A 25,698-nucleotide genomic window follows, 5' to 3' on the forward strand; every position below is an offset into this window, starting at 1 on the left:
TTCCAGCCTCTCCAGCATTCGTGCCCCACCTGCTCTTCACTGGAAACCATCCCAAGGAAGACTGATGTCCGCCTCCAGGCCCAGAAGCTGGGGGCACCTCTTTATTCCAGCCTCCCCAGCCCCTACCAAACATCAGGCCCAGCAGACCTGCATCAGTCTCCCTCTTGTTCTGGGTCCTAACCACCACCTTCCCCCTCCCACTCAAGGCTCTCTGAGGTTGGAAATCCTTGTTCCCAACCCACCCAAGCTTCCTGGAGGTGAGGCCTCTCATTTAAGACAATTTTCCAAGAGCGGAGCTGGGAGGTCCTGAGGGGAAAGAGAGGTTGCCAAGTGGTCGCAACCTCTCCGTGGAGTTTTATATCCTCCCTGGCTACCCAGTGCTTCGGCCTCGTGGACAGGAAGTGCACCTTTAGCAGAAGAAACAAAATCCCTAAAACTTAGGGAGGAGAGCCATGGGATTTGAGACCCTTTTTGGCTTCTGCTTGGATTGATCCCACAAAGTTCAATGCCTTGAGAGCACAAAGACATTCTCCAGGGAACAGATGCAGACATGGTCTGGTCTTCTGCAGGGAGGCTCAGAGGCTTCCAAGAGAGGGCTGGCCCCTGGGGCAGGGGACACACGTTGGCCATAAAGGCATCAGTTCACTAAGAGGTGGGGGCACCTTCAGAACAGGGCACCCCCGGAGTTGGCGTGCCAGCAGCCCATCCAGGGCAGCTCTGTGGCCCAGCGGCCCGAGTCTGTCACCTGCAGTTTGGCCTGGTCAAGGCGCCAGTAGCGGTCATCTCTGAAGAAGATGACGGAACCGTCAGGCCGAGGCAGGGCGCCACTGACCTCCTCAGGGACACCGTCCCAGTCCTGCAGGCCTCGGGGATAGTAGGGCTCTACCTGCAGTCCACCTCGGGCCAGTACGTAGTAGCGGGCACCCTTGAAGAGGATCAGTCGGCCCAGAGGAGGGAAGAAGAGGGCCGCATCGGGGTGGCGGGGCAGGCCCCCTAGCCTGCACAGCTGTGGTAAGCCCCACACTGGCTTGGGGCCCCGGAACCTCCAGCATCGGCTCCCTGTAGGGCGTGAGGAGAGCCAAGGGTGAGCTGGTGGCTCTCACCCTTTGGTCCTCCACTTCACCTGGGTCCCCCTCACCCTAGAGCCCAAGGTAAATAGTATTTGTGATAATCAAAGTGGATCACACAGTACTAATAATTCTTTACACCCAGTAAGGAGGGGCTGTTATGGCCTAGACTTCCAGCAGGTGTCAGCAGAGGGCAGATGGCACTGCGGGAACCCATCCCTGGGAGGTGGGAAGCAGGTCCCTCCCTGAGTAGGGAGTGGACTACCGGGAAGGCCGGTCACTACCATTTCTACACAGAGTTCTATGAAGGCAGAGATTTCAGTTTTGTTCACTACTGTAGCCATAACACCCCCAACAGTATCAAATGCATACAATGCATTCAATATTTGTTCGATGAATGAAACTACTCAAATAATATACTGCAGGCTCCTCAGACATTATGCTATTTTAATCCTCCTTCTCCAAGAAATCCAAGAGATTATTTTCCTCATTCAAGAAGAGAGTTAAGTGACAAGCCCAACCATACACAGCCCGGATTCCAAGGAGGTAGGACTTTCCACTGGATCTCGGAGCTTGGGAGTGGTTCTCTGCTCCCCTTCTAGACTCTTCTCTGCAGCTCTCCCACCCTCTCTCTCTGGGACAACCTCCACACCCGTGCCCCCCAATCCATCAATGAAGGAACCTCCTGGTAGAGGTCCCTGGGGTCACAGGTTCAGATTGGACTTGAGACTCCTCCTTTCTTTTGACCTTGGACAGAACCCCTACCTTCTCTAGGCCTCAATTTTCTCATCTGCCCCAGGGCTGGTACCTTTGAAGAAGTAGAAGTCCCCATCATCCAGTGACACTGCAGCGGCCTCAATATGGGGGGGCAGCCCAGCCCACCTCTCCTGTAGTGGGCGTGGCTCGGAGACATTGCCATTCGGTGTCACCTCCCAGAAGTGGCTTCCATGAAAAATGTACAGTCGCTGTTGCCCATCTGTCCGGAGACAAGACAGTTGAGTGACCATCGGCCTCTTGCCTTCCTTCGTGGGAAGCTGCTTCCCAGACAAAGGAGAGAAGATGTGGCCTGCCCAGTTGGGGGCAGAGGGAAGTGCGCAGGAGGAAGCAGGGTTTTGCTTGGTGTGGTTTGCTACCCCGCAGAATGCCTGTGGCTTGGGATTTCTAGATTTTATGATTCATACCCTCACCTTGTATTCCAGCTCCAGAGACCCCTGGAGATGTGGGGGAGGAAGGAAAAAGGAAGTGAGGCACAGGTGGGATCACCTTACCTACAGTGATGGCATCGAAGAAAGCATGGCAATATTTAGGACCCTGGATTTCAGGGCGCCTTCCCTGTGTTCCGTGGGGGTCCCAGGCCTCGAAGTCAGTGAATAGCTTTCCTGGGAGCTGGATGGCCACTGAGCCCCCCTGAGGCTTCCCTTCATGGGGAAGGAGAGAAGAGGGAGAGAACACACATGGGTTGGGGTGGGTGTCGAGGGCTCAAGACCTCCCCTTTGGTTCCTTTCATCCTTTTCTGGTATGAGAGGCAGGGAAGGAGAGTGGGGGTGGGGTTTAATAATTGTCCTTGGTTGCCAGTATTAACCACAGCACTAAACTCAAAAGTCCTCTCTCCTGCCCAACAGTCTGGGAGAGAAGGATCAGTTGGAGTGCGGGACCAAACAAGAGTTTGGCACTAAGAAGGGCAGAAGATTATCTTCCCTGAGTCCTGGCCACAAAGTTGGCATGCGGACATGGTTCAGGGGCCCAGGCTGTGATCGTTACAGCAATTATAATAACTACATCACTATATTTCACTTAGGAGACTGAGGCAGAGTCCGACAAGCTTAGAATTTGGCACCAGCTCCTGTGTCCGGGTCTAAGCTTTCTAGCTGTGTGACCTTGGACAAGTGACCTAACCTCTCAACTCCATTCTCCTCATCAATGGACAAAAGGATACTTACTCATGAGTGTATTGTATGTTAAGTGCCTGATAACTATACATAGTTACATAGAATGGATAATATACATTCACAAAACAGCAGCTGTTTGTGTAGGTTTCTTAGGGTACAAAAGAAGTTCATACCCATTAGTACCACAGCCCTGTGAAGTAAGCAGTTATCTCTTTTCTCAGAAGGTAAAACTGAGGGCTCCCAGGGGGAAAGTGCTTTCCCCCAGAGCAGCTGCTTAGCAGGAACAGCATGGGCTCTCCGCCCTGCCCACGCACCGTGCACTCTGAGGGAGACAGGCCTGGATGGGCGGCAGTACTGGTCAGATCATTCTGGGGAACAGACCTCGTCTGAGTTCACCTCCAGGCAGAGGCCCGGGCTTGGAGGGAAGTGGGCACCAGCGTTGGCGAGGAGGGAGGCTGGGGGAGAGCAAGCGGAGCGGGACCCAGGGCTGGGATGGGGGAAGACGTGGGACCGGGGACTGGGTCTGGGTGGCTGGGCAGGGATGGGAGAGGAACTGCCAAGGCCAGGGCTGGGCGGAAATCCAGAATTGGATGCAAGGGAGGGGGGTACGGCGCGGGACTGGTTGGGATCGAGAGGCCAAGCATGGGGACAGCAGGGTCCCGAAGATTTTCGGATTTGAGGGGGAGCCTGCGGCTTCCGGATCAGGAGGGGCCAATGGCGGGGAGGCCGGTTTCCCACTCCTGGGACGCGGGCTCCTGCTTGCAGCGCGGGCGTCCAGGCCTCGGAGACGCGGCGGCGGGGGCTCACCATACAGGTCTTGCACGGCCAGCACGTCGTCCCAGCTGAGCAGCGCGTCGCGGCCCAGCCTCTTGTAGTAGGGCGCCATGAGCGCGCGCGGCGCGGGCGAGTGGGCCAGCCCGAGCGTGTGGCCGATCTCATGCGCCAGTACCACGAACAGGTTGCGCCCGCGGCGGCGGCTCAGGGACCAGCGCTCGTCGCGGTCGAAGTGCGCTTCGCCACGGCGGGGCAGGAAGGCGTGCGCCAGGGCGCCCCCTGCAGGCGGCGCAGAGGGTCAGGGGAGCCACCGTCCGCTATGCCCCCAAATTCCCACCTTCCCGCGCAGGGGCCAAGGAGTGGATGTGGCTGTCTTCTGCCTAATTCCCCTCCTAACGACGTCTAGCAGAGGCTGAACTGTGGAGCAGTGAACTGATGGCGAGGCTATGGGGTGGGGACGCCTAGAGGCAGCGTGGTGTACACACAGCATGGGACCAAACTGCCTGGGTTTCCAACCTGGTTTTACTCTTTTCTGGCTGTGTGACCTTGGGCAAGTAGCAGCCCCTCTGATCTGAAATGGGAATAATGATAACGAACTTCTTCCTCACGGGGTTACTCTGAGGATTAAGGAGGGATGTGTGTAGGGGCGCCTGGGTGGCTCAGTCGGCTAAGCATCCGACTTCAGCTCAGGTCATGATCTCATGGTTCATGGGTTCGAGTTGTCCGGCTCTGTGCTGACCTGGAGCCTGCTTCTGATTCTGTGTCTCCCTCTCTCTCTGACCCTCCCCTGCTCACGCTGCCACCGCCCCCCCATCTCTCAGAAATAAAACATTAAAAAAAAAAAAGGAGGGATGTGTGTATATGTGTATGTTACATATAATGTTTAGTGCCTCGCCCATAATAAATGCTGCACAGGAATTATTTCCAAAAAGATACGGGAATAGGTGTAATGGTTATCCCAGAGGTGGGCACCATGAGACCTTCCGGATGTTGGTAATGTTGTTTCTTAAATTTTTTTTTGTAATGTTTTATTTATTTCTAGGAGAGAGAGAGAGAGACAGCGTGAGCAGGGGAGGGTCAGAGAGAGAGGGAGTCACAGACTGAAGCAGGCTCCAGGCTCTGTGCTGGCTGTCAGCACAGAGCCTGACGCAGGGCTCGAACCCACGAACCGCGAGATCACGACCTAAGCGAAAGTCGGACGCCCAACCGACTAAGCCACCCGGGCGCCCCGGTAATGTTTCTTGATCTGGGTGCTGGGTGGGTATTTGGATGTGTATAGTCTCTTTATTTAAGAGTATATATTTTTGTGTTCTTGCCTTCCTCTGCCAGGGCCCCTCTGTGGGTCTCTACCTCCAGGCTTGTAGTAGGAGTGAGCAAAGGGAGTGAGCTGCATCAGAGATGTTCGAGCTTGTGACATGCCTCAGAGGGAGCTTATCAGTCATGCAGTTCCCAGGGCCCCATGGTTCACAGTTCACTTTCTGCAGGGGCAGGGATCAGTGAACTGTACGGTGATGATGTTGGCCTAGAAGCCTGCTGAGGGTGCTTCCAGCGTTGCCTTCTTGGGGCTCTGGCCAAGGGGGAATGCCTACCATTAAGGAAGAACCACACAGAGTGTGGGGAGTGGGCTGTGTGTACGAGGAATACGTGCTTCCTGTTTTGAATATGCCTCGAACTGTCTGAATAATGTTAGCCCTTTCTGTTCAATTCTCCCAATAATCCTGGGAGACGGATGGCAGGTTTCAGAGGGAGAAGACCTAAACTCAAAAAGACAAAGCACCTGTCCTAAATTGGAGAGCTTTCTCCCAGTCCAGCACCGTCTTAGCCACTGGACCTCACCTGGGTGTGGGCATAAACATCTCATGTAGATATCATGGATGAAGTGAGTCACATGCAAGTATACATATGTGTTACATGTGGATTCCTGTAAAGCTTAGATTTCTCCCAGTCCTATCCTGGGTCCCAACAGCAGGGCTTGGATGTGGGCTTTGCTCTGACTGGGCTTGTTGGAAAGCAGAGTGCAAGGGAGGTGAGGGACCTATTTCCCAGGCCACACAAGGGCTCAAGTCCCTACCATGAAGGGGTTTGATCAGGTCTCCTTTCCTCACTAGCAGAAGATGCACAGGAAGCCTGAGTTCAGGTTCTGAAAGCAAGTGTTGGGCAGAATGAGAAGAAACTAGTTTAAACTGCCTTTAGGTTGGGGGCAAACAAGAGAACTGTCTGGGGTGTGAGAATGGGAAGCACTTCTGTGACAGGTTGGGATAGAATGCCTCTTGCCTTGTGGAGTGACTGTGGTAGTGGGTGCAGGGAAGGCAGGAATGGGGTAGTGGTGGCCTCTGGATGTTTTTAGGGTGTTGGTCTGGGAAAAATCCATGTTTGGAGGACAAGAGAGTCATAGCCTGTCTAGAGGCAGAGGGTGGGTGACAGGACCTCAGAAGTTTGTCCCAGAAAATACTCTGGAATTTGCAAAGCACTTTCCATGCAGAACCTCATCTGGCTGTCCCTTCAGCCATGTGGCACACAACTGGACAGAAACCATTGTTCCCATTCTACAGATGAAGAGCCTGAGGGCTCTTTGAAGGGGAGTGCAGCTTGGACAAGGCCAAAGTGAGAGCATAGGCTCCACTGCCCTCCCCAGACTGTCTTTCCTACCGTGTTCCCCTCCTGCCATGAGACAGAGAGCCTCTGTGTCAGCACCTGGGCCATCAAAGGCATTGCCTAGTCCGTCATTGTGGTCCCCTTGGAAGAAGGTGAGGCGGATGTCAGCCGGGACTGTGGCTGGGGCCTCCCAGAACTCCAGCGCCGAGACATTGCTCCACAGCTGGAAGGCGGCTCGCACGGCCCCACGGACTGCTGGCTCGGGCAGGTGCTGTGGCCAGTTCACCAGGCGGTAGGAGAGATGCTGCTTGTACCACTTGCTGCCTGCCAGCCAGAGAGGCCACGTCAGTCACACCTGCTTGCAGAACCTGGTGCTGGTCTCCAGGGACTGGAATGATGGGGAGAGAGGCCCTCATCCAGAGGGAGTCCTGGACGTGAAGGCAAGATGCAGCTCTTGCCCTGGGAAGATCCCATCTGGCTGGGGAGGCACTGCTCTCCTGCACACAGGACTACCTTTGTCCTGGAGAGTCCCCAGTCTAGTGGCTTAGCCAGGGTGGGGGAGCTCCCCGGAGGAGATGTGATCTCTGCCCAGGAAGAGCCCCCAAAACCTGAAAGACTCTCTGGTCTGGGGTCTTCTTCCTCCCCACAGCCTGGGCTGAGCCTGAAAACCACTCTGTACCTCTTGCTGGCAGCAAGTCCCTACCCCTGCCTACTGTGTCAGGGGCTGGAGGAAAGACGGGGCCACCGGGGCCACAGCTGTGACCCCCTCTCACCCCTTCTTCCTCTCTACCCCTCACACCCGCCTGACCCTCCCATTCTAGTGCCTCAGGCCTGCTGCCTAAGAAGCTACCAAGACCCATTTATTAGCATCTTTCCCTGGCCCCTGGCCCTCTCTGCTACTTCCTCAGGGACTCTCGAGAGCTCCCAAGGTGAAAACAAATAAGAACAAAGGGTGTGTTTTGTCACTCACTGAGATGGAGAGAAATTTTTCCATCTCCACTTAGTTACTAGTTTCTATTCCTTTGCCCAGAATTGTATGTAATTCCTCCCTTAGGCCTAAGATTCTGGCCTCTTGCCCAAGCCTCAGGTCAACTGAGTCTCCCTACAGCTCACTGCACACCCAGGGCCAGGGTGCTTAGAAGGTCTAGAACCCAAGTTTTTTCACAGACTATTTCTGAGCCTTGTATGCTTAGGGGCTCAGACTATGACCTTGGTGGTGGGAGACTCACAGCTCAGAGGCAGGCTAATGGGTCCAAGGAGTGAACAGTTATCATGTTATCTTTTGGACCCCAGTTTCCCAAATGGACCAGAATTCTGGAAGTATGGGTGACAAGTAGGCAGGCTAGGCCAGTGGGCACAGCCCTCTCTCTCTCTGGAGGAACAGCTGAAGATTCAGACTGCCTGCTCTTTCGTCTTGGGGAAGTTCTTGCCCAAACCAGGGAAGAGGGCTAAAGTGATGGAAGGTTGGCCTTCTCCTTACCAACTTCTCTGCTGTGTTCTGGGGAAATTGTGACCAGGAGGAACAGACCTGCCAGGGTTACAGAATGAGCGAGTAGCTGAGCTAGGCCCTGAGCCCAGGCCCTGACATCTGACACTGTGCACTTTCCACTATACCACACAGGTAAGCAGGCACATTTGCTCAGACTCAAGGCTTGTACATTTGTGTAAACATGGCTCCTTTCGGTCAAAACAGGGGCTCTGCATAAGCTGAAATTCTCCAGATGGAAGGGAGGGTGGTAGAGAGCAGAGGAGCTGAATGACCTTTCCCTTCCCCCCCATTCCTAATGGAAGTGGGGGAGGGGCGCGTCTTTTCTCCCACCCCGAGGCAAGCTCCATTCAAGGCAATGCTGCCTCCCTGGGCCTGTTTGGCCTGGCTGCCACCCAACCCCTCCCAGCCAGTGACCAAGCCTCTGGGAGCGAAGAGGGAGGAATTCTTAGGAAGGGAGGGAGATAAAGACAGCAGAGGGAAAGTCTGGGGTCCAGAGTTGCCTCAGAGAGCTCTGGACTCGCTGGCGCTGGGCACTTCCACACCCAGCTGTGGTGACTGAATCCCAGACTCTCCCCACCCACCTTCAAGCTTCTAGAAGAGTGAGGCAGCTCCTTCTGCCTCTTTGCCATTAGAGGAGGGCCCTCACTCCCCAGACAAGAAAGGAAAAGGGTGGGCACTTCTCTCACTGTAGGTAGCCACGGAAGGTGACAGCTTGCAGGATAAAAATTCTCTGAATCTGTGTGTGTGTGTGTGTGTGTGTGTGTGTGTGTGTTTGGGGGAGGATAGGGAGGACAAACAGGAATAGGACTGAGAGAAGAAAATAGCTAATTCTCCTTGGGAGGGGTCGTTGGTGTGCCCACCAGGAAGGAAGGAATGGCCTAGCCAGCAGCTTGAGCCCTCTGTTCATCCTAGAGCAGGCTGGCCACTATGGCCCCATCCTGAACTCTGGGCCAGGCAAGACTAGAATCTGCAGTGACCTCTAGGCCACAGACACACCTGGCAGTGCACCCCCTACACCCTTGCTCCAAAATCCAAAAGGAAAGAGGGAAGGAAAAGGACACCAGGAAGAGTAGAAACCTAGACACCTCATTTGGGGAGGACCCTGGAGTCCTGACTTCCAATAGGAAATGCAGAAAGAGTGTGGGTTGGAATCCCAGAACTTCTACTTACACAACCTTACATAGCAAATTATGGAATCTCTCCAAACCATAGTTTCCTTATTTGCAAAGCAATCGGTAAGACTTACTTCTGGTAAAAATGAAATGACAAATGAAATAGTAACGTATAGCTGCTGGGCATATGGTAGGTGCTCAGTAAATATCCATTACATTTTCCTTCCTTTTCTACCCCAGATTCAAACCTGTGTCCCCCAACTGTCACCAGATTCACCCCGTGCCCTCCCAACTCCCTCCAGATTCACCCTTGTGACCCCCAATTTCCACCAGATTCACCCCTGTGCCCCCACCACCCCCACTAGATTCACCCCTGTGCCCTCCAACTCCCTCCACATTCACCCTTATGCCCCTCCAACCCCCACCAGATTCACCCTTGTGCCCCCCAATTCCCACCAGATTTACCCCTATGCCCCCCAACTTCTTCCAGATTCACCCCTGTGCCCCCCAAATCCCTCCAGATTCACCCCTGTGCCCCCCAACTCCCATCAGATCCATTCCCGTGCCCCCCAACTCCTACCAGATTCACCCTTGTGCCCCCTAACCCCCACCAGATTCACCCCTGTGCCCCCCAACTTCTTCCAGATTCATCCCTGTGTCCCCCAACCCCTACCAGATTCACCCCTGTGCCCCCCAATTCCCATCAGATCCACTCCTGTGCCCCCCAACCCCCAACAGCCCCAACCCCCACCAGCTCCATGAAGGACCAAGGGCTATTGAAAATCTCCCCTGCAGGCACAGAGGGGACCAGACATTAGGAATGAGGTTGCCAGATAAATATATGGAACACCTAGTTAAATTTGAATGTCAGATAAACAACAAATAATTTTTTTAGTATAAAAGTGAGAACAAAACAATTATTTGTTGTTCATCTGACATGCAAATTTAACTGGACATCCTATATTTTGTCTGGCAACTGTACTCTGAAACCCAACTTTGTCAGCATAGCATTTGCCCGCAGAATAGACAGTCATGGGCCTAGAAACTCACATCATTTTTAAAGCACCTACCCAAATTGTGGGTATTTTCACATGTGGTATCTCACTCAGTCCTCCCAATGACAAGGAGGCTTGGCCACACCCTGGCTATGTGGCCCCGGGAAAGTTCCCCAAGCCCTTTGTCCCTTAGTTTGCCTAACTGTAAAGTGAGGATAATAATAACACCCATCTCATAGGGTTGTTATGGGATTAAATGAGTTAATCCATTTAGAATCGTGCTTGGCACATCATAAATGCTCAATAAGGGTCACCTGTTATTATTACATTTTCTTTCCTAAGGAAGGCTTAGGAAGTGTTTAGTGTCTGCCAAGCATACAGCTCCTTTCTAGGGAAACTCTTCCCCTAGCGGGTAAAGGATGTCAAGCTGCTGCAGGTCATGCTGTGAGCAAGAGGGCCAGTCCCTGCCTAACCTGGTCACTGCTGTCTGGACCAGGGGTCAGTGTCAGACAATGACATGGGGCCAGGCTGGCAGGGCAAGGCCACCTGCTTGAGAGATGCCTTAGCTTGAATCTCTGTCCCAAATGGGTACTCCAAATTGAGCAGTGACAAATGGACTCCATCAGATACTCCCTTGAGAAGGCATGAGAAGATGCTGCCAGAAGGAAGTCTCCCTAGAACTCAGGCTGTAACCTGGATGCCCAGGAGGCATCATCCCAGTTCTCTGGGAAACCATATTTAGCCTGGTGGTGGTATGCTGAGACTGTGTCTGGGGCTGCTTCCACCCTCCACTGCAAGCCCCTTCCCCTGGGTGGTCAGGGCCATCTCTGCTTTGCAAGCAGAAAGGGCCTGTGTCTTGGGTGAGGAAATGGAGCAGTGACACACCCCTGAGCCCAGAGCCCCAGCTCCAGGAAGGCTGCCCCTCTGTTCTACCTTGCCTTTCCAGAAGCACAGTGGGATGCAGAACAGACACCAAGGATGTCTGGACCCCAGAGTCTGGCCCCCATCACTGCCATCCTCCAGTAGCTGAAGGGAGCTGCCCACGACTTCCTTATGGATTGGCTAAGAAATTAAAATGATCTATGTGCCTTCTGTTCTGCTCATAACGTGTATATTGCTGGGGAAAGTGGCTAATGTAAATGAAAAGAGGTAATGGCCTGAAGTGCTCATGGTAAACTTCACTTTAGATGAAAACCTGACTGAACAAGCCCATCTTGCTAGAAATCTTAAGAACTGCAAACATCGATCAGAGAAAATTTGTACAAACAAGATGTTAAAGCTCCACACGGTAAAACCTGTTATTGATGAAGAATTGCCGGAAGTAATCAGATCTTCATAAATCTTAGATCTGTAACATTTGACCCTGGAAGATTGGATTTGGACAAAAAGGAGGAAGAGGAGAAGGAAAGATAAAAGCACAACTACAAAAGGAAAATCACAATAGCAGAAACTGTAGTGTATAAAAAGGAGCTATGATGAAATGTCCAGAAGAGGCAAATCCATACAAACAGAAAGTAGATGCTCCATGGCAGAGGCTGTGTGGAAGGGGGAGGAGAGGGGAGAGAGAGAGGAGGAGAGACTGCTACAGAGCATGGGGTTTCTTTTGGAGGTGAAGAACATGTTCTGGAATTAAATGGTGGTAATGATTGCCCAATTCTGCAAATATACTAAAACCCATTGAATTGTATATGTTAAATGGGTAGATTTTATGGTATATGAATTATATTCCAATAAAGCTGTTAAAATCTACTATAGACAAAATAAAGCTGATCAATAAGTCACATCTATGTTGAATAATCCTTGTTAAAAAAGCATCAATTCTGATGAAAATGACTTTGGGAAAATATAAAGCAAAACTTTGGCAATGGTGGAGCTGCCCTGCATCACACACCGATGGAGGAATGAAGTGGGTGATGGGGTTTGCTGTGGAAAATATGTGCCCAATGAAAATTCATCGATGTAGGTGTCACTGTAATACAAATGTCTGTGTTCACAAACACAGCCCTCCAGTTGAGGGGTCCTGCTCACCCACTGCTCCCCCTTCTCTGGCCCTAGGGAAGACTAGAGACAAAGCCTGTTGGTTTTTCTCTGGCCACGTGGCTTCCAGGTGTTGTGGAATCCCAGCTCAGCTAGATTTAAACAGGGCTCACCTTGCTTTGCAAAGCGTTTCTTACGCCTCATTTTGGCCCAGCGTCCAGAAAACAAGGCACCGACCCTCTCCATCCAGGCCGCCTGACTGTCTGTGTCTGCAACCCCACAGCGGGGCTGCGTCATCTGGCGCACGGTGGCAGGGTCCAGCACACCACTGATGGGCAGCTGGGATACCCACTGGAACTCCCTGTCAGGAGGAATTGAGATAAAGGGCCACAGAGCAAGAGCGGGGGGTGGGGGAGAGGGCAGGGAGCTTCCCCTAGAGGGCAGGAGGCTGGGGGCAGGGGAGGGAGGGCACAATGAATTGTGGCTCTTGGAACCAGGTGGGAGGCCAGCCTCCCAGGAGGATGGAGGAAGCGACCCAAGCTTTGCCTTCTGGCACTCCTAAGTTCCCCACATCCCTCCATCCTACCTGAGGGCGTTGCTGAATCTTGTTGAGGTAAGGTCTTTGGGGACCTGCTCCTTGAGATATCCATACTTCTCCAGGAATGCCTGGGGGAGAGAAGAATGTCAGCCTTCCCACCATATGGCATCCTTTACCCTCTCTTGGTATTTGAGGGTCCATGGCACATAAATCATGCCCAGTCTCACTTTTGTCCCAGCAAAGGAGAAGGAACCCTGGGATCAAAGTTGGAAGGACTTGGAGCTGGTTCCCAGCCACCACTGACTAGCTCAATGGTCTTGGGCAAGTCACTCAATATTTCTGAACCTTAGCGTTCATAATTTTCAAACTGGCCAAGTAGTCCCCACCCAGCATATTTCATGGCATGGTCAGGAATATAGCAGGGCATTCTGGACAGTGGAGTTAGGGGCTTTGGAGTCACGGTGGCCTGGGTTTCAATCCCTGTAGGTAAGCTATTTCTGTAAATCACAAGTTTCTCATCTGTAAAAGGGGCTTAGAAATAGTAAATAACTTACAGGCTTCCTGATGAAGCTTAATCACAATAGTGAATACAAAGTACTTAACACAATGCCTGTCACCTAGGAGGGGCCCATATAGGGTAGCTATTATAAATATAAATATACACTGTTCATATGCTTCAAGTCTGCTCCTGAAGCATCACATCTCTAGGGAGCTGCCCTGTTTTTTTTTTGTTTTGTTTTGTTTTGTTTTTTGTTTTGAGAGGTGGAGAGTGGCAGAGAGAGAGAGAGGGAGAGAGAGAGAATCCCAAGCAGGCTCCATTTTCAGTGCAGAGTCTGATGCGGGGCTCTACCCCACGACCCTGGGACCGTGACCTGAGCCCATATCAAGAGTTGGATGCTCAACTGACTGAGCCACCCAGGTGCTCTCAGAGTTGCCCTGTACTGATCAGAAGTTGGGCTGGTCACCTGCAGGTTCTGTCATGCCTGGATTGGGAATTAATTCTCTTTCTATTTCTGGCTTTTTCCTAAACAATCCCACCCCCACCCCACCCCACCCCACATGCATGCAGATATATTTAAGGCTCTGTGAACAACAAATGCACTTGTTCTCAATTCTATGGTTTGTCTAAAAATTTGTCTCCTTGGAAAAGTAGTTTTGGGGGGCACCTGGCTGGCACAGGCAGAGGGGCATGCAACTCTCGATCTTGGGGTTATGAGTTCAAGTCCCACACTGGGTGTAGAGATTATTTAAATACATCTTTTTGGGGGGCGCCTGGGTGGCTCAGTCGGTTAAGTGTCCAACTTCAGCTCAGGTCATGATCTCATGGTTCATGGGTTAGAGCCCCGTGTTGGGTTCCATGCTGACAGCTGGTTCAGAGCCTGGCGCCTGTTTCAGATTCTGTATCTCCCTCTCTCACTGACCCTCCCCTGCTCATGCTCTCTCTCTCTCTCTCTCAGAAATAAATAAAAAATAAATTTAAAAAATACATATTTTTGAATTAGAAACCTGCAACATGGGGCACCTGGGTGGCTCAGTTGGTTAAGCATTGGACTTTGGCTCAGGTCATTCATGATCTCGTGGTTTGTGGGATCCAATCTCACATCAGGCACTCTGCTGTCAGCACAGAGCCTGCTTCGGATTCTCTGTTTCCCTCTCTCTCTGCCCCTCCCCTGCTTGTGCACTCTCTCTCTCTCTGTGTATCAAAAATAAATAAATATAAAAAAACCCTGCAACATACTCTTTTATGCATTCATTTGTTAATTCATACAATGTACTAGGTACCCTGCAATAGTCAGCAAGATGCTCCTAAAGGAGCTTATACACTTGTGGATAGAGACAGACAATATAAACACAGATAACAAGTAAAGAGGGCACTTTTGGTGCTATAAAGACAAGAAACTGGGTGATGTGATGGAGAATAACTTAAAGAGAAACTTTCCGCCAGGAAGTCAGGGAAAGAACATCTGAAGAGCTGATCGTTGATGTGAGTCCTACAGAATGAGAAGTCGCTGGCTGTGCAATGAGGTGGGAAAGGGTATTCCAGCCAGAGGAACAGCCAAAGCAGAGCCCTGAACTAGGAACGATGCTACTGTGTCCAAGGAGCAGAAGGAAGGCTAGGCACAGGAAGTGTGAAGCAGCAGGACATGGGATGAGGCCACAGGGAGAGGCAGGACTGTCAACCAGGGTAGGAAGGAAATGGGTATTTTATTTGGGTCTTGATGAGGGGTTAATTGTGGGGAATGAAAGAAAGAGAAGAATCCAGGATGGCTCCTCAGGTTTTGCCTTGGATGGTGATGCTATAGACTGTACGAGGAAACCGGGGTGAGGGAGGAACAGATGGGGGTGGATGGGATGAAGATAAACACTGAGGTGTCAGGTGGCCCTGGATGTATGATCCTGGAGCTCAAGGGAGAAGCCAGAATCTTCCCGCATGTAGATAAGGTGACAGCTGTGATATCACAGCTGGATGTGATCCTCCGGGGAAATCTGTAACTGGAGAACATCTGGTGGCCCAAATGCCTTTTACCCACTGTCTGCTGCCACACACCTGGAAGATGTTCTCCCTACAACCACATGTTTGGAGGCCAGTGGAGAGAAGTGTGTGACTCACTGTCCTTTACCTATCCTCAGCCCTACCCTTCGGCGAAACCATGCACTTGGGTCCCTGCTTGCCCTTGTCACTGATAAAGCCTCATCAATGGATTAAAAGAAATGTCACCTCGGCTGCTTAATTCTTTTTTTTTTTTTTAATGTTTATTCACTTTTTTGGGGGGGGAGGGGCAGAGAGAGAGGGACACACAGAATCTGAAGCAGGCTCCAGGCTCTGAGCTGTCCGCACAGAGCCCAATGCAAGGCTTGAACTCACGAGCTGTGAGATAATAACCTGGCCCAAAGTCAGACACCCAGCCAACTAAGCCACCCAGGTTCCCCTTGGCTGCTTAATTCTTATGCAGACACACATTGTCTCTCCAATTTTACCGTCCTTGCTGTGTTACCTGTGAGGAAATAATTTTCTGTCTTACTTGCTCTCTCACTCACTTTCTTTGCTGTCTTTTTTTTTAAAGTGTATTTATTTATTTTGAGAGAGAGGGAGAGAAAGTGAGCAAGGGAGGAGGGACAAAGAGAGAGGGAGAGAGAGAATCCCAAGCAGACTATGTGCTGTCAGCACAGAGTCCAACATGGAGCTCAGTTTCACTAACTGCAAGATCAAGACCTGAGCTGAAACCAAGAGTTGGATGCTTTTAACTGACTGAGTCACCTAGGCACTTCTCTTTGCTGTATTTCTTTTTTTTCATTAATTTTTAAAGTATTTTATTTTTAAGAGAGACAGAGTGTGAGCAGGGGAGGGGCAGAGAGAGAAGGAGACACAGAATTGAAGCAAACTCCAGGCTCCAAGCTGTCAGCATAGAGCCCAACAGGGCTTGAACTCACAAACCTCGAGATCATGATCTGAGCCAAAGTCAGCACTTAACCGACTGAGCCACCCAGGGGCCCCTGCTGCATTTCTTAAATCAACTCCAATCACAGCTGCTGTCTCAAGGAAAAAGTGCAAATGGAGAATTAAACAAGACACTAAGAGCCAGGATGGGCAAGTTCCTAAGCTTTTGCAAACATCCAGCCTCTGCTTTGTGAATTTTATTATATCTGCCCTCAGCGACTTCCACATCCTATTCTCAATAAAGGGTTTCCATAAGAAACCCTTATTCTAGACAAAAGAATACTCTCCAAGTCTATTTTATTATTTTTCTGCACTAATTTATTAATATTTCAGTACTATTTTCTTTTTTTCCTTTCCAAATGTATACTATTTGGGGATGCATAATGGATTAAAGGGGTTCTAGTGGCTTAATCTGGAAGACTATTTATTGCCTAAAATAGTGTGGCATCATGGAAAAGCCACCAGGCTTGGAATCAAGAATCTGTTTCTGATCCTGAAATCTGGGTGGCCCGGGTCAAATTACTTAACATCTCTGAGCCTTCTGCTTCTTTACCCAACAAGAATAACCTCACAAGATTCTCAAAAGGATGAAGTAAAGCAATGGACATCTAGCATGCATAGTAAATACTCAATAAACAGTTGATCTAGCTGATTTACTTTAGTAGAAAACTAACAGACTTTTGGAATGTAACCCGTCTACAAGATGGGAAACGCTCTGAACAAGGCAGTTACACCTCTGTTCTCCATTCAGGTGCTCTATCTTAGACTTGCCTCACCCTAGCCAGATACCTGGTTCTCTTCCTTGTCTCCTCTCCTTCCCTCACTGAGGATGGATAGAGTGGCTTTTTTAAAAAATGTTTTTAATGTTTATTTTTTAAACAAAGAGAGAGACAGAGTGTGAGCAGGGGAGGGGCAGAGAGAGGGGGAGACACAAAATCTGACGCAGGCTCCAGGCTCTGAGTGTCAGCACAGAGCCCGATGTGGGGCTCGAACCCACAAACTGTAAGATCATGACCTGAGCGAAAGTTCAACACTTGACTAACTGGGCCACCCAGGTGCCCCTAGAGTGACTGTCCGAGAGGAAGCCAGGAAATCAATGTCCCCTTAGAAGCAGATTCTGAGTGAGTTGGGAGAGGCTGGGTCACAGGCTAACAGGCTGGCACTCCCTGTGCTCCTCCCCCCAAACCCGCCCAGCCCTTATCAGAAAGTTGGCTCCGGTTCTGGAACTGTGAAGCCTTGGACAGAGCAGGAGAAGGGAGGGGGTATTGACTAGCGGCGTCTCCTGTTTCCTGGCTGGGCTGCCACGCCTGGTACTTTGGCAGGCAAGGTGGTGTGGAGGGCAGGATGGGGGTGGAGGCCTTTTTTTTTTTTCAGGGGTCCACTGGAAGGGAAATCCTGGGCCACTTTTCCTGACTGGTCTTTAGGACCCTGTGGGTTGCAAGGCAGAGCTGAATTCTCAGGAGGCTGTGAGAGCACGTGACCAGGCCAAGAGAAACCAAAGGAATGAGAAAAATAAATTTTAAGAATTTGACATTCTATATTTCCATAAAAGCACTAACATATTATAATAGCAATGATCAGAAATTAAGGATTCCCTTATATTTAATTTTTAATATGAACATTAATTTTTTCATGTTTATTTATGAGAGAGAGGGAGAGGGAGGGAGAAAGAGAGTACACAAGCAAGGGAGGAGAGGTGGGGATGAAGGGGACACAGAATCCGAAGTTGACTCCAGGTTCTGAGCTGTCAGAACAGAACTTGACATGGGGCTCAAATTCATGAACCATGAGATCATGACCGGAGCCAAAGTTGTACGCTTAACTAACTGAGCCACCCAGGTGCACCATGAACATTAATATTTTTAATATGAACATTTTAAAACCACATGTAGGAAGGGGCCCCACCAGGTCCTCAGTGTTGAAGGCCCTAAAGTCCTGCTGATTGGAGATAGAGCCGCATCCCTGGTTGCGGAGGAGGCAGGTTTGAGACACCCTCTGCTCTGCCAGATCTCCCCTAACCCTATTCTGCGAGCCCATTTGCCAAGCCTCAGTTTTTGCCTGCAAAGGTGACAGAAATACCCTGTCTGTGTGGGATAAAGAGCAAGCATGTGGGGGCAGGTGACAGTGTGGCCAAGGATCCCAGGACTAGGAGGTGGAGCTCCTGTTCTCATTCTAGCTCCAACACTAACACCTTGGAGGTGTCATTTCCCTTCTGGGCTGTCGTTTTCCTAGGGCTTTTCCTGGGATCTCTTAGGGACCCCTAGAGTTCCACTTGGGGTCACCCCCATGGAGGCTGTGTCCTGGGTGCTCCTCTCCACCTTGCAGTTCCAGACACCACGTTTTCTCTTTTCCCTGTTCTCCACCCATCCTGCGGATCCCAAGGCTTGAGCTGAGCAGAGAGGAAGGTGGAGGACTGTGCCCTTCTGTGATTCACCCTGCTCAGACCTAGAAGCTTGTGACAGCCTGCCTCACCCACTTGCTCAGGGCTTGGGCCACTTCCCCAGGGAGTTGTCTCTAAGAAGCCCTGGGAGGGGCTGTGGTGTCTGGGTAAAATGAAAATGGTTCTCCCTGGGACCCAGGAAGCTGAGTGGAATTAGAACTCTGGGGCTCTAGTCCTGCGTCTGTCCTGACTTGCCTTGGGAGGGTGTGTAGAGCCCAGCCCCTTTAGTGCTTGAGGGATGGGGAAATTCTGGCGATTTTGGAGCAGGGCAAGACTAGCAATGAGGTGTAGCAAAATGAATTGAGGCCTGAGTCAAGAATTCTGAGTCACTGACCTGGAAGGGCAAGAGCACTGGGCTGTGTCTTGAGTTTTATTCCTGTGCTACTAAGATCTGTGTGTCCTTAGGCAAGTTCTGGGCCTCTCTGGGCCTCAGTTTCTTCTATAGAATAAGAGAGTTGGATTAGAGCTAAAATGTACATCAGCTTCATCTACCATCAGCTAACTGATTAGCTGTGTGAACTATGGCAAAGTTACTTAACCTCTCTGTGACTCAAGGTGTGACATGGGGGTAAGAATGCCTTAGGTTTCTCATTGGAGTGTGGTAAAAATCCAGTAAGTAGATGTCTTGGGAAAGCTTTATGATAGTTTTCCCATTAAAAACATTGTTTTCCCCCTATAATCACAGAGCATTATTGCTAGAAAGGAACTGTGTTAGGTAAGTCTAGGAAGGGCAGGGCCCAGTCTTAAGTCTACAGAGTTGGCCGTGACACCCTCCGTATCAAAGAACTGCAGGACCAAAACTGAGACCAAGACTTTTTAAGCTGCAAAATGGCAAGCTCATGCAGAAACTGTGTTGCTTCACCTGTGACTTATTTCATCTCATATTGTTTCCTTATGATTTTATTCTTTCCAGAGTGACTCTATGTGATTGCCTTTGTCATCAATACATCTTGAGCACTATTAACCAAGTCAAAATGCAAGGGATGATAGTTGGTGTTCTGCGTTGGCATGTTCTAGAAATAAAAAATATTTTTCTGGTGATCAGGAACACAGTGAGTCCTTGATTAGTGCAGAGCTTTTAAGGGCTTTCCAACTTTGAGCTTCAGAATTGCCTTGCAAGAACATAGGCAGGACAGGTGTTGCTGATCCCATGTTAAAGATGTGGAAAGGAAGCCTCAGGGAGCAAGAAGGGCCTTGTAAAGGATTCTAAGTAAGTTCAGATCCTCTCAACCTATCCCACTTATTTCACATTCAATGAAGTGACTCAGAGGCCTTAAAACTGAAGGCACAGTGTCCAACCTGCTCTCTCCACTGGGGAGACAATTCTCAAATGAGAAAAAGGAAAAGCTGGGGATGTTTCTAGCTGGATTCCCCCTGGGCTCCTCTGCAAGTAGGTCCAGGGACAGAGCAGAGGAAAGAAGCTGCTTAGGTGGTAGACTCCATCTTTCAACAGAGGCTGGGATCATGTCTCCCATCACACCCCAAACAGGTCTTCTGACAAGCCACAGGTATTCAGCAGGACCCCAGCATGTTCCTTCCCAAAGATAAATATGTTCCCAGGATGCTTCGCTTTTGCTCTCTGGATCCTGGGATCTACTGAAGGCCCTCAGGGCAGTGGGAACAGCTTGACCCCTTTCCCTTTATTTTGGGCAAATGCCTCCCCTTCCCTCTGGCTCCATTTCTTTCTCCTCCCCCTTTCCTTTGTCCCTAGCCTCATATTCACAAAGTTCTGTCTGGGTGTGGTCTTGATACCTCTTGCTGTAATCCCCCCTCCTTTCATTTTTTGTTCTTAAGGAAGCTGGAAAAAATTATCTGGTCAGTCTCCACCTAAACCCCTCTTGAACTATTTTGAATGCCAAATAATCATTCTGAATGGTCCTTACTAGGCTTGCAGGGCTAAATTTAGGGCACAAAATCATGCCCTAACCAAGGATGGGTTTAGGAAGAGTTGTCCACCCATCTCGCTGCTCTGTTCCTGCTTCCACCACCCAGCTTTTGCTAGATTTCTTGGCTTTCAAACCGGTTTGACTACTGCTCTTCCACCAACTCATGGTTCTCTGGGACCCCTGAGAGCCTCTATTTACCCTGCGCCCCTGAGTCACTGAGCTGAGCTGAGGGAATGGCTTCCACGCCCGGACTTCTGGACTTCTGACTCACAAAAAGCCAAATGAATAGCTCTGGGGTATGAGAAACAGACACTGCATCTGGGGGTGGATACTCCACAGAAGCTCCAATGTCTCCCTGGAGAAATGAATGAGCCAGACTCTTGTTGTACTGACATACTGGGAGTAGCTGTGCAGATATGCATAGACCACCAAAGGGAAGGCAGGTGGTCTTGGACATACCATCTGGGTGTTTTAAAGAAAGTCCAAGCACAGCACAGTAGGCAGATCCCTTGGGACAGTCTGTGTCACCCAGGAACACAATAGGGCTTGATTGGGATGTGTGTGTGTGTGTGGGGGTGAGGTGATGAGGTCATTCATTAACTCTCAATCTTGCAACTCAGCAGTGGAGGCCCTTCCTACTCACTAGTGTCATGAGCAGCCCTAGTTTTCCCAAGTGGGCAACAATAAACTTGTTCATAATGCAGCTTTGTGAGCAGTCAGTCTCCTCCCAGGCAAAGCCTACTTTGGAAAAGCCTCAACTTTATTACTTTGTATGCATATAAGGGACACATACAGCAAGGCACACATGGCATAGGGATACACACAGAGACACGGAACGCAGACACATGCACACAGACAGACATGGACATACAGGCAGATGAAATGTACACACACACACACGTGTGTGCATGCACACACACTCACAGAGTCACTGGCACACAAACACACCAAAGGCAAAGAATGTTAGTGCTCGGAGTTATTTAAGGAGCTAAACGTGCTTATTTTAACAGAGGAGGTAACTGTAACCTGGAGAAGTGAGGAAACTAGCTCAAGATCACACAGCTAGTTTTTATTCTTTCTTTCCTTCTCTGTCCTGAATTTTGAACTTTGCCCACAGGCTCAGCGGGAGTGCTGGGCTTCACTTGGGGGTCTAGCTCTCTGCATCGCAGTCAGGGAATTATACCTGAGCAAAGAGCCAACGCGATCACGGGGCTCACTTTGTGTGGTTCCCTTCTGGGGATGGTTGTATTTCCCCAAGTGACCACAACAATAAAAGCATTCTCTCATGCTCTTCTTACAATGACTTCAACACCCCTGCCACCACTTGTGGGGTCTACCTTCCTTCCTCTTGATCTAGAGCTTGTGACTGCTCCAGCCAATTGATGGGGTGCAGCAGAAGCAATGCTGTGCAACTTCCTAGTCTCAGTCATAAAGAGGATATGACTTTTGCACTCTCTCTCTGTCTCGCTCTCAGCACACTCATTCTGGAGACTCAGCCACCACATTTGGGCCCAAACTAGCTCACATGGAGAACCCATGTGGATGGGCCCATAGGAGAGAATTATGGCCCCCAGCTGACAGCCAGCAAGTCTTCAGATGATCCCATCCCCAGACATATAGAGCAGTGACTAGCTGCTCTGATGTGCCCTGTTTGAAACTCTGACCCACAGTATCTATGAACATAATAAATGTTTGTTTGACTTCACTACGTTCTGGGGTCATTTATAATGTAGCCATAGTAACTGCAACACCATCTCTTAGGAATTATAGCCCTGTGCTGCCTCTTGTCTGATGCTGAAAATAGTTGCCTCACATATTTTGTCCTATGTTATTGTTCTAGGAGAGCTAGTCACCAAGCCAGGACTTTAATCTGTTCTCTAAAATAATGGTAAAGATAAATAATAATAACAGCAACATCACTGAGAGCAACTTCCTTTTATAGACTTCTTTCTATGGACTACGCATTGTGCTGAGGATTTTACATACATTATCTCAATGAAACCACATAACAGTCTTATGAAAGAGGCATTATTACTAACCTCTGTACAGAGAAGAAATCTTCACAGAGATTAAATGATTCACTTATGGTTTGCACACAAGTCTGTCTGACACTGAAGCTCATGCAATTGACGATATACAGAGGTTCATATAGACATACTCACACCACCCAATTTGCATTATATATATATATATATATATATACATATGTACATGCAGAGGCATATAAAGATGCATACACACCCATTACACATTTCCAGGATTTTTTATACATTTGAAATATTTCTTGGGGTGCCTTGTTGGCTTAGTCAGTTAAGCGTCCGACTTCGGCTCAGGTCATGATCTCATGGTTCGTGGGTTCAAGCCCCGTGTCGGGCTCTGTGCCAACAGCTAGCTCAGAGCCTGGAGCCTGCTTCAGATTCTGTGTCTCCCTCTCTCTCTGATCCTCCCCTGCTCACGCTGTCTCTCTCTCTCTCTCTCAGAAATAAATAAAACATAAAAAAATGAAATATTTCTTGTTCTTAGAAGTAATAATCCCATTCCCCCAACTATGTTAAATAGACTGCAAGAGACTCAATCTGCTTAGTATTATGTTTCCCAAGCACACCCCAAGATAAAATTCTCTCCATCTGGGGCCACCACAGGCATGGGCAGCAGAGATATTGTCTCTGTTCTCCTGCCAAGGATTGCCTGGGACCCAGACTTGGGGGGAGGTGGGGCGGGACTCTTAACAGGACTTGGCTTGGTAGACAGAAGCCTTCTCCTGGGGCCATGAGGACTGTGCACTTGATGTTGTAAGATTCTAAATTCAGTGAAACACAGTGATTCTCAAATGTGCAAAAGTAGAGAGCACAGAACAAGAGACCAGTGCTTGGAAGGGGAGGGGGTGAAGCAGTTTGAGACAGTTCAATTACCTGTTGAAACAAGGTAATTTCTGAATATTCCAGAATAGTGATTGGAGCTGGTTGATGGAAGGAACAGCTATTCAATGGAGGCCTCTTTGTTAGGTCAGTTTCTTAGATTCAGCACACCTCTTCTAGGAAGAGGAATGTGAGGTATTGAGAACTTCTTGGCTGGCAGTTTTAGAACAGGAATGAATTTCTTAGGGAGCAAGAGTCTCAGGGCAAGGCACTGGGCTCAAGAACTTAGAACTTCTCCTTGGGGCACAGGGGTGGCTCAGTCGGTTAAGCGATGGACTCTTGGTTTTGGTTCAGGTCATGATCTTGGGGTCATGAGATTGAGCCAGAGTGGAGCCTGCTGGAGATTCCCCCCCCCCCCCGCCTCTCCCTTTCTCTCCCTTGTGTGCATGTACGTGTGCTCTCTCTCTCTCAAAAAAAAAAAAAAAAGAAAAAATTTAGAACTTCTTAAAATAGTGGAGACTAACGGTCCTAATCTTGAGAATAGATAATAACACAGAGATGCTTCTTTGGGGGAAGAAGGAAGTGATACTGGTGTATTCTTACAATCACCTTTATCTGGAAAATAGATGCCCCAAGTGGATCCCCACTCCTGCCATCAAAAAGTTCCCCTTGTGCAACCTACAGCAAGCAGGTGGTCCCAAAAGGGGGAAAGTGAAATGGCAAGTGTTTAAGGTTCACCTCCACCTCTCTGCCCCCTTTCTTGGTTCAGTCCTGAAACACTGTTCCAAAGGTCCTTAGAAGCAATTCTTGAGACCTATATAATACTCTTACCTATTTTACAGGTTCTGAAACTAGTCCCAAGCTTGGGCACTGACTAGCTGCTAAGTGGCAGCACCAGCCCAGAAAGCTTTAGTTCCACTGCTGTCTCCTGTGTCCCTGGCCAGTCAGCGGTACCCTCTCCTCCTCACCACTCTGGGGGGCTCTGCAGCTTCTGGCTCGGGCATCGGATGAATGAACGGCTAAGTCTCCCTAGCCTAGGCGGTAAGGGACACTAGGTCCGTGTCAAACTGGGTTGCAGGGGCCACCTCTCTCTCAGCTGTTGCCTTCCTCTCCCATCTTGTCGCTCCCTCCTTCCCCCGTCAGGGAAAATCAATGTAGATCAACTTGCCTGGGTGGTTCCAGCCCTGGCACGGGGGGAAAATGCTCCCCAGATTCTTTGTGTGCAAGTGTGTAGAGGGCGGACAACGGGAGGGTAACGCAGATTGCCGGCTCAGATGGGACGGCTGGGTGACCTGATTGCTAAATTCTGGAGGGTCTCTAGCACGCGGCCCCCTCTCCGCCCTACACCCATCGTTTACCTCTGCTTCCCTGCGCAGCTCCTGGCCTCCGCGCTCGGCGAGCTGGGCGTCCAGGCCGCCCCGGAGCAGCAGCTGCAGGGCGCTCAGCAGGAGGCCGACACGCGCAGCCATCTCGCTGCCGTCCTCGCTACCCGGCGCGGGCGCGTGGAGAGCCTCCGCTCGCGCGGCTGCCAGAGGCGGTCAGCGGTCCCCGGGACCCCGCGGATGCTCCAGCTTTGCGCCGCCCGGGTGCAGAGGGGGAAGGGCCTGGGGGGCGCGCCGGTGCTCCGGCTCCGAACGCCGGGCGGCCCCTCTGGCTGCTTCGCCGGGAGCCGGCCCGAAGTGGTGCAGACTAGGCAGTGCCTGCTCGCGGGTCGCCGGCGGGAGACCTGGAAGGCAAGGGAGGAAAAGAGGGAGGAGGGGAGGGGGCCGGGCACTCCGGCCCCACCCACTCCGCTCAGCCGCTGGAAAGCGCCGCCGTCCCGGAGCCTCTTCCTCCCGCTGCACAGCCTGGCCCGGTGCCCGCCGCAGCCCTGCCCACCCGTTCTCTCTCCAGCCACCTCCAGTTGGTCCGGAACTCTCCGGGGACGGCGGGGGAAGAAGGGTCTTCTGGAGACTGTAGCTACCTAAGACTTCGATCGACGGGGGTCCTGGCCTACCAGAGGGTCACTGATTATTTTGGCCAGGCCGGCAGGGAGAGAGATTCTGGGCCAGGAGTGAAGGAGCCCTGAGGTCAGAAGAATTGTGTTTGATTTCCAGAGCCGCTTCTTTGCTAGCCGTGTAAATCCTGCCTCAACTAACTTGTTGTCTGTGTGATCGTGGGCAAGTCACTAATCCTCCGTGAACACGGTTTTCTCATCAGCAAATGGCGATAATAAGAATACCAATGGCATGTGGTTGTCGGGAGCATTTTTTAAAAAATATTTTTATTTTATTTCTAGGATAGAGACAGCGTGAACAGGGGAGGGTCAGAGAGAGAGGGAGACACAGACTCTGAAACAGGCTCCAGGCTCTGAGCTGGCAGTCAGCACAGAGCCCGACGCAGGGCTCGAACCCACGAACCGCGAGATCATGACCTAAGCGAAAGTCGGACGCTTAACCGACTAAGCCACCCAGACGCCCCTGTCGGGAGCATTTAATGAGCGAATAAGATCTGTAAGTAACTGAGCACTGAGTCTGACATCGTGCAGTACCCAATATATAAATAGCAGAGTGCAGCTTTGTCACTTTTGGCAAACGATTTAACTACTTTTGAACGTCAGTTTCCTTATTAATAAAATGAGAGCAAGTGATATAATTTAG

The 25,698-nt window shown here is 50.4% G+C and overlaps 1 protein-coding gene across 2 annotated transcripts; it reads right to left on the minus strand.

Moving 5' to 3' along the window:
- Positions 1–62: 62 nt before the first annotated feature.
- Positions 63–24,753, minus strand: MMP28 (matrix metallopeptidase 28). Of its 2 annotated transcripts, XM_039222617.1 has the most exons (8): positions 24,418–24,753; positions 12,485–12,564; positions 12,072–12,259; positions 6,425–6,649; positions 3,764–4,009; positions 2,336–2,485; positions 1,876–2,043; positions 63–1,059 (listed from the first exon to the last, which is right to left on the minus strand). In XM_039222617.1, the coding sequence occupies exons 1-8, from the start codon at positions 24,526–24,528 to the stop codon at positions 665–667; spliced, it is 1,563 nt and encodes a 520-aa protein (XP_039078548.1). In that variant the 5' UTR covers positions 24,529–24,753; the 3' UTR covers positions 63–664. The 2 variants fall into 2 exon arrangements, with proteins under 2 accessions (XP_039078548.1, XP_039078549.1); XM_039222618.1 differs by lacking the exon at positions 6,425–6,649.
- Between the last annotated feature and the right edge of the window lie 945 nt (positions 24,754–25,698).

The sequence above is a fragment of the Hyaena hyaena genome, unplaced genomic scaffold (genome assembly GCF_003009895.1).
Source record: "Hyaena hyaena isolate Hyena2069 unplaced genomic scaffold, ASM300989v1 scaffold_1167, whole genome shotgun sequence".
Taxonomy (NCBI): domain Eukaryota; kingdom Metazoa; phylum Chordata; class Mammalia; order Carnivora; family Hyaenidae; genus Hyaena; species Hyaena hyaena.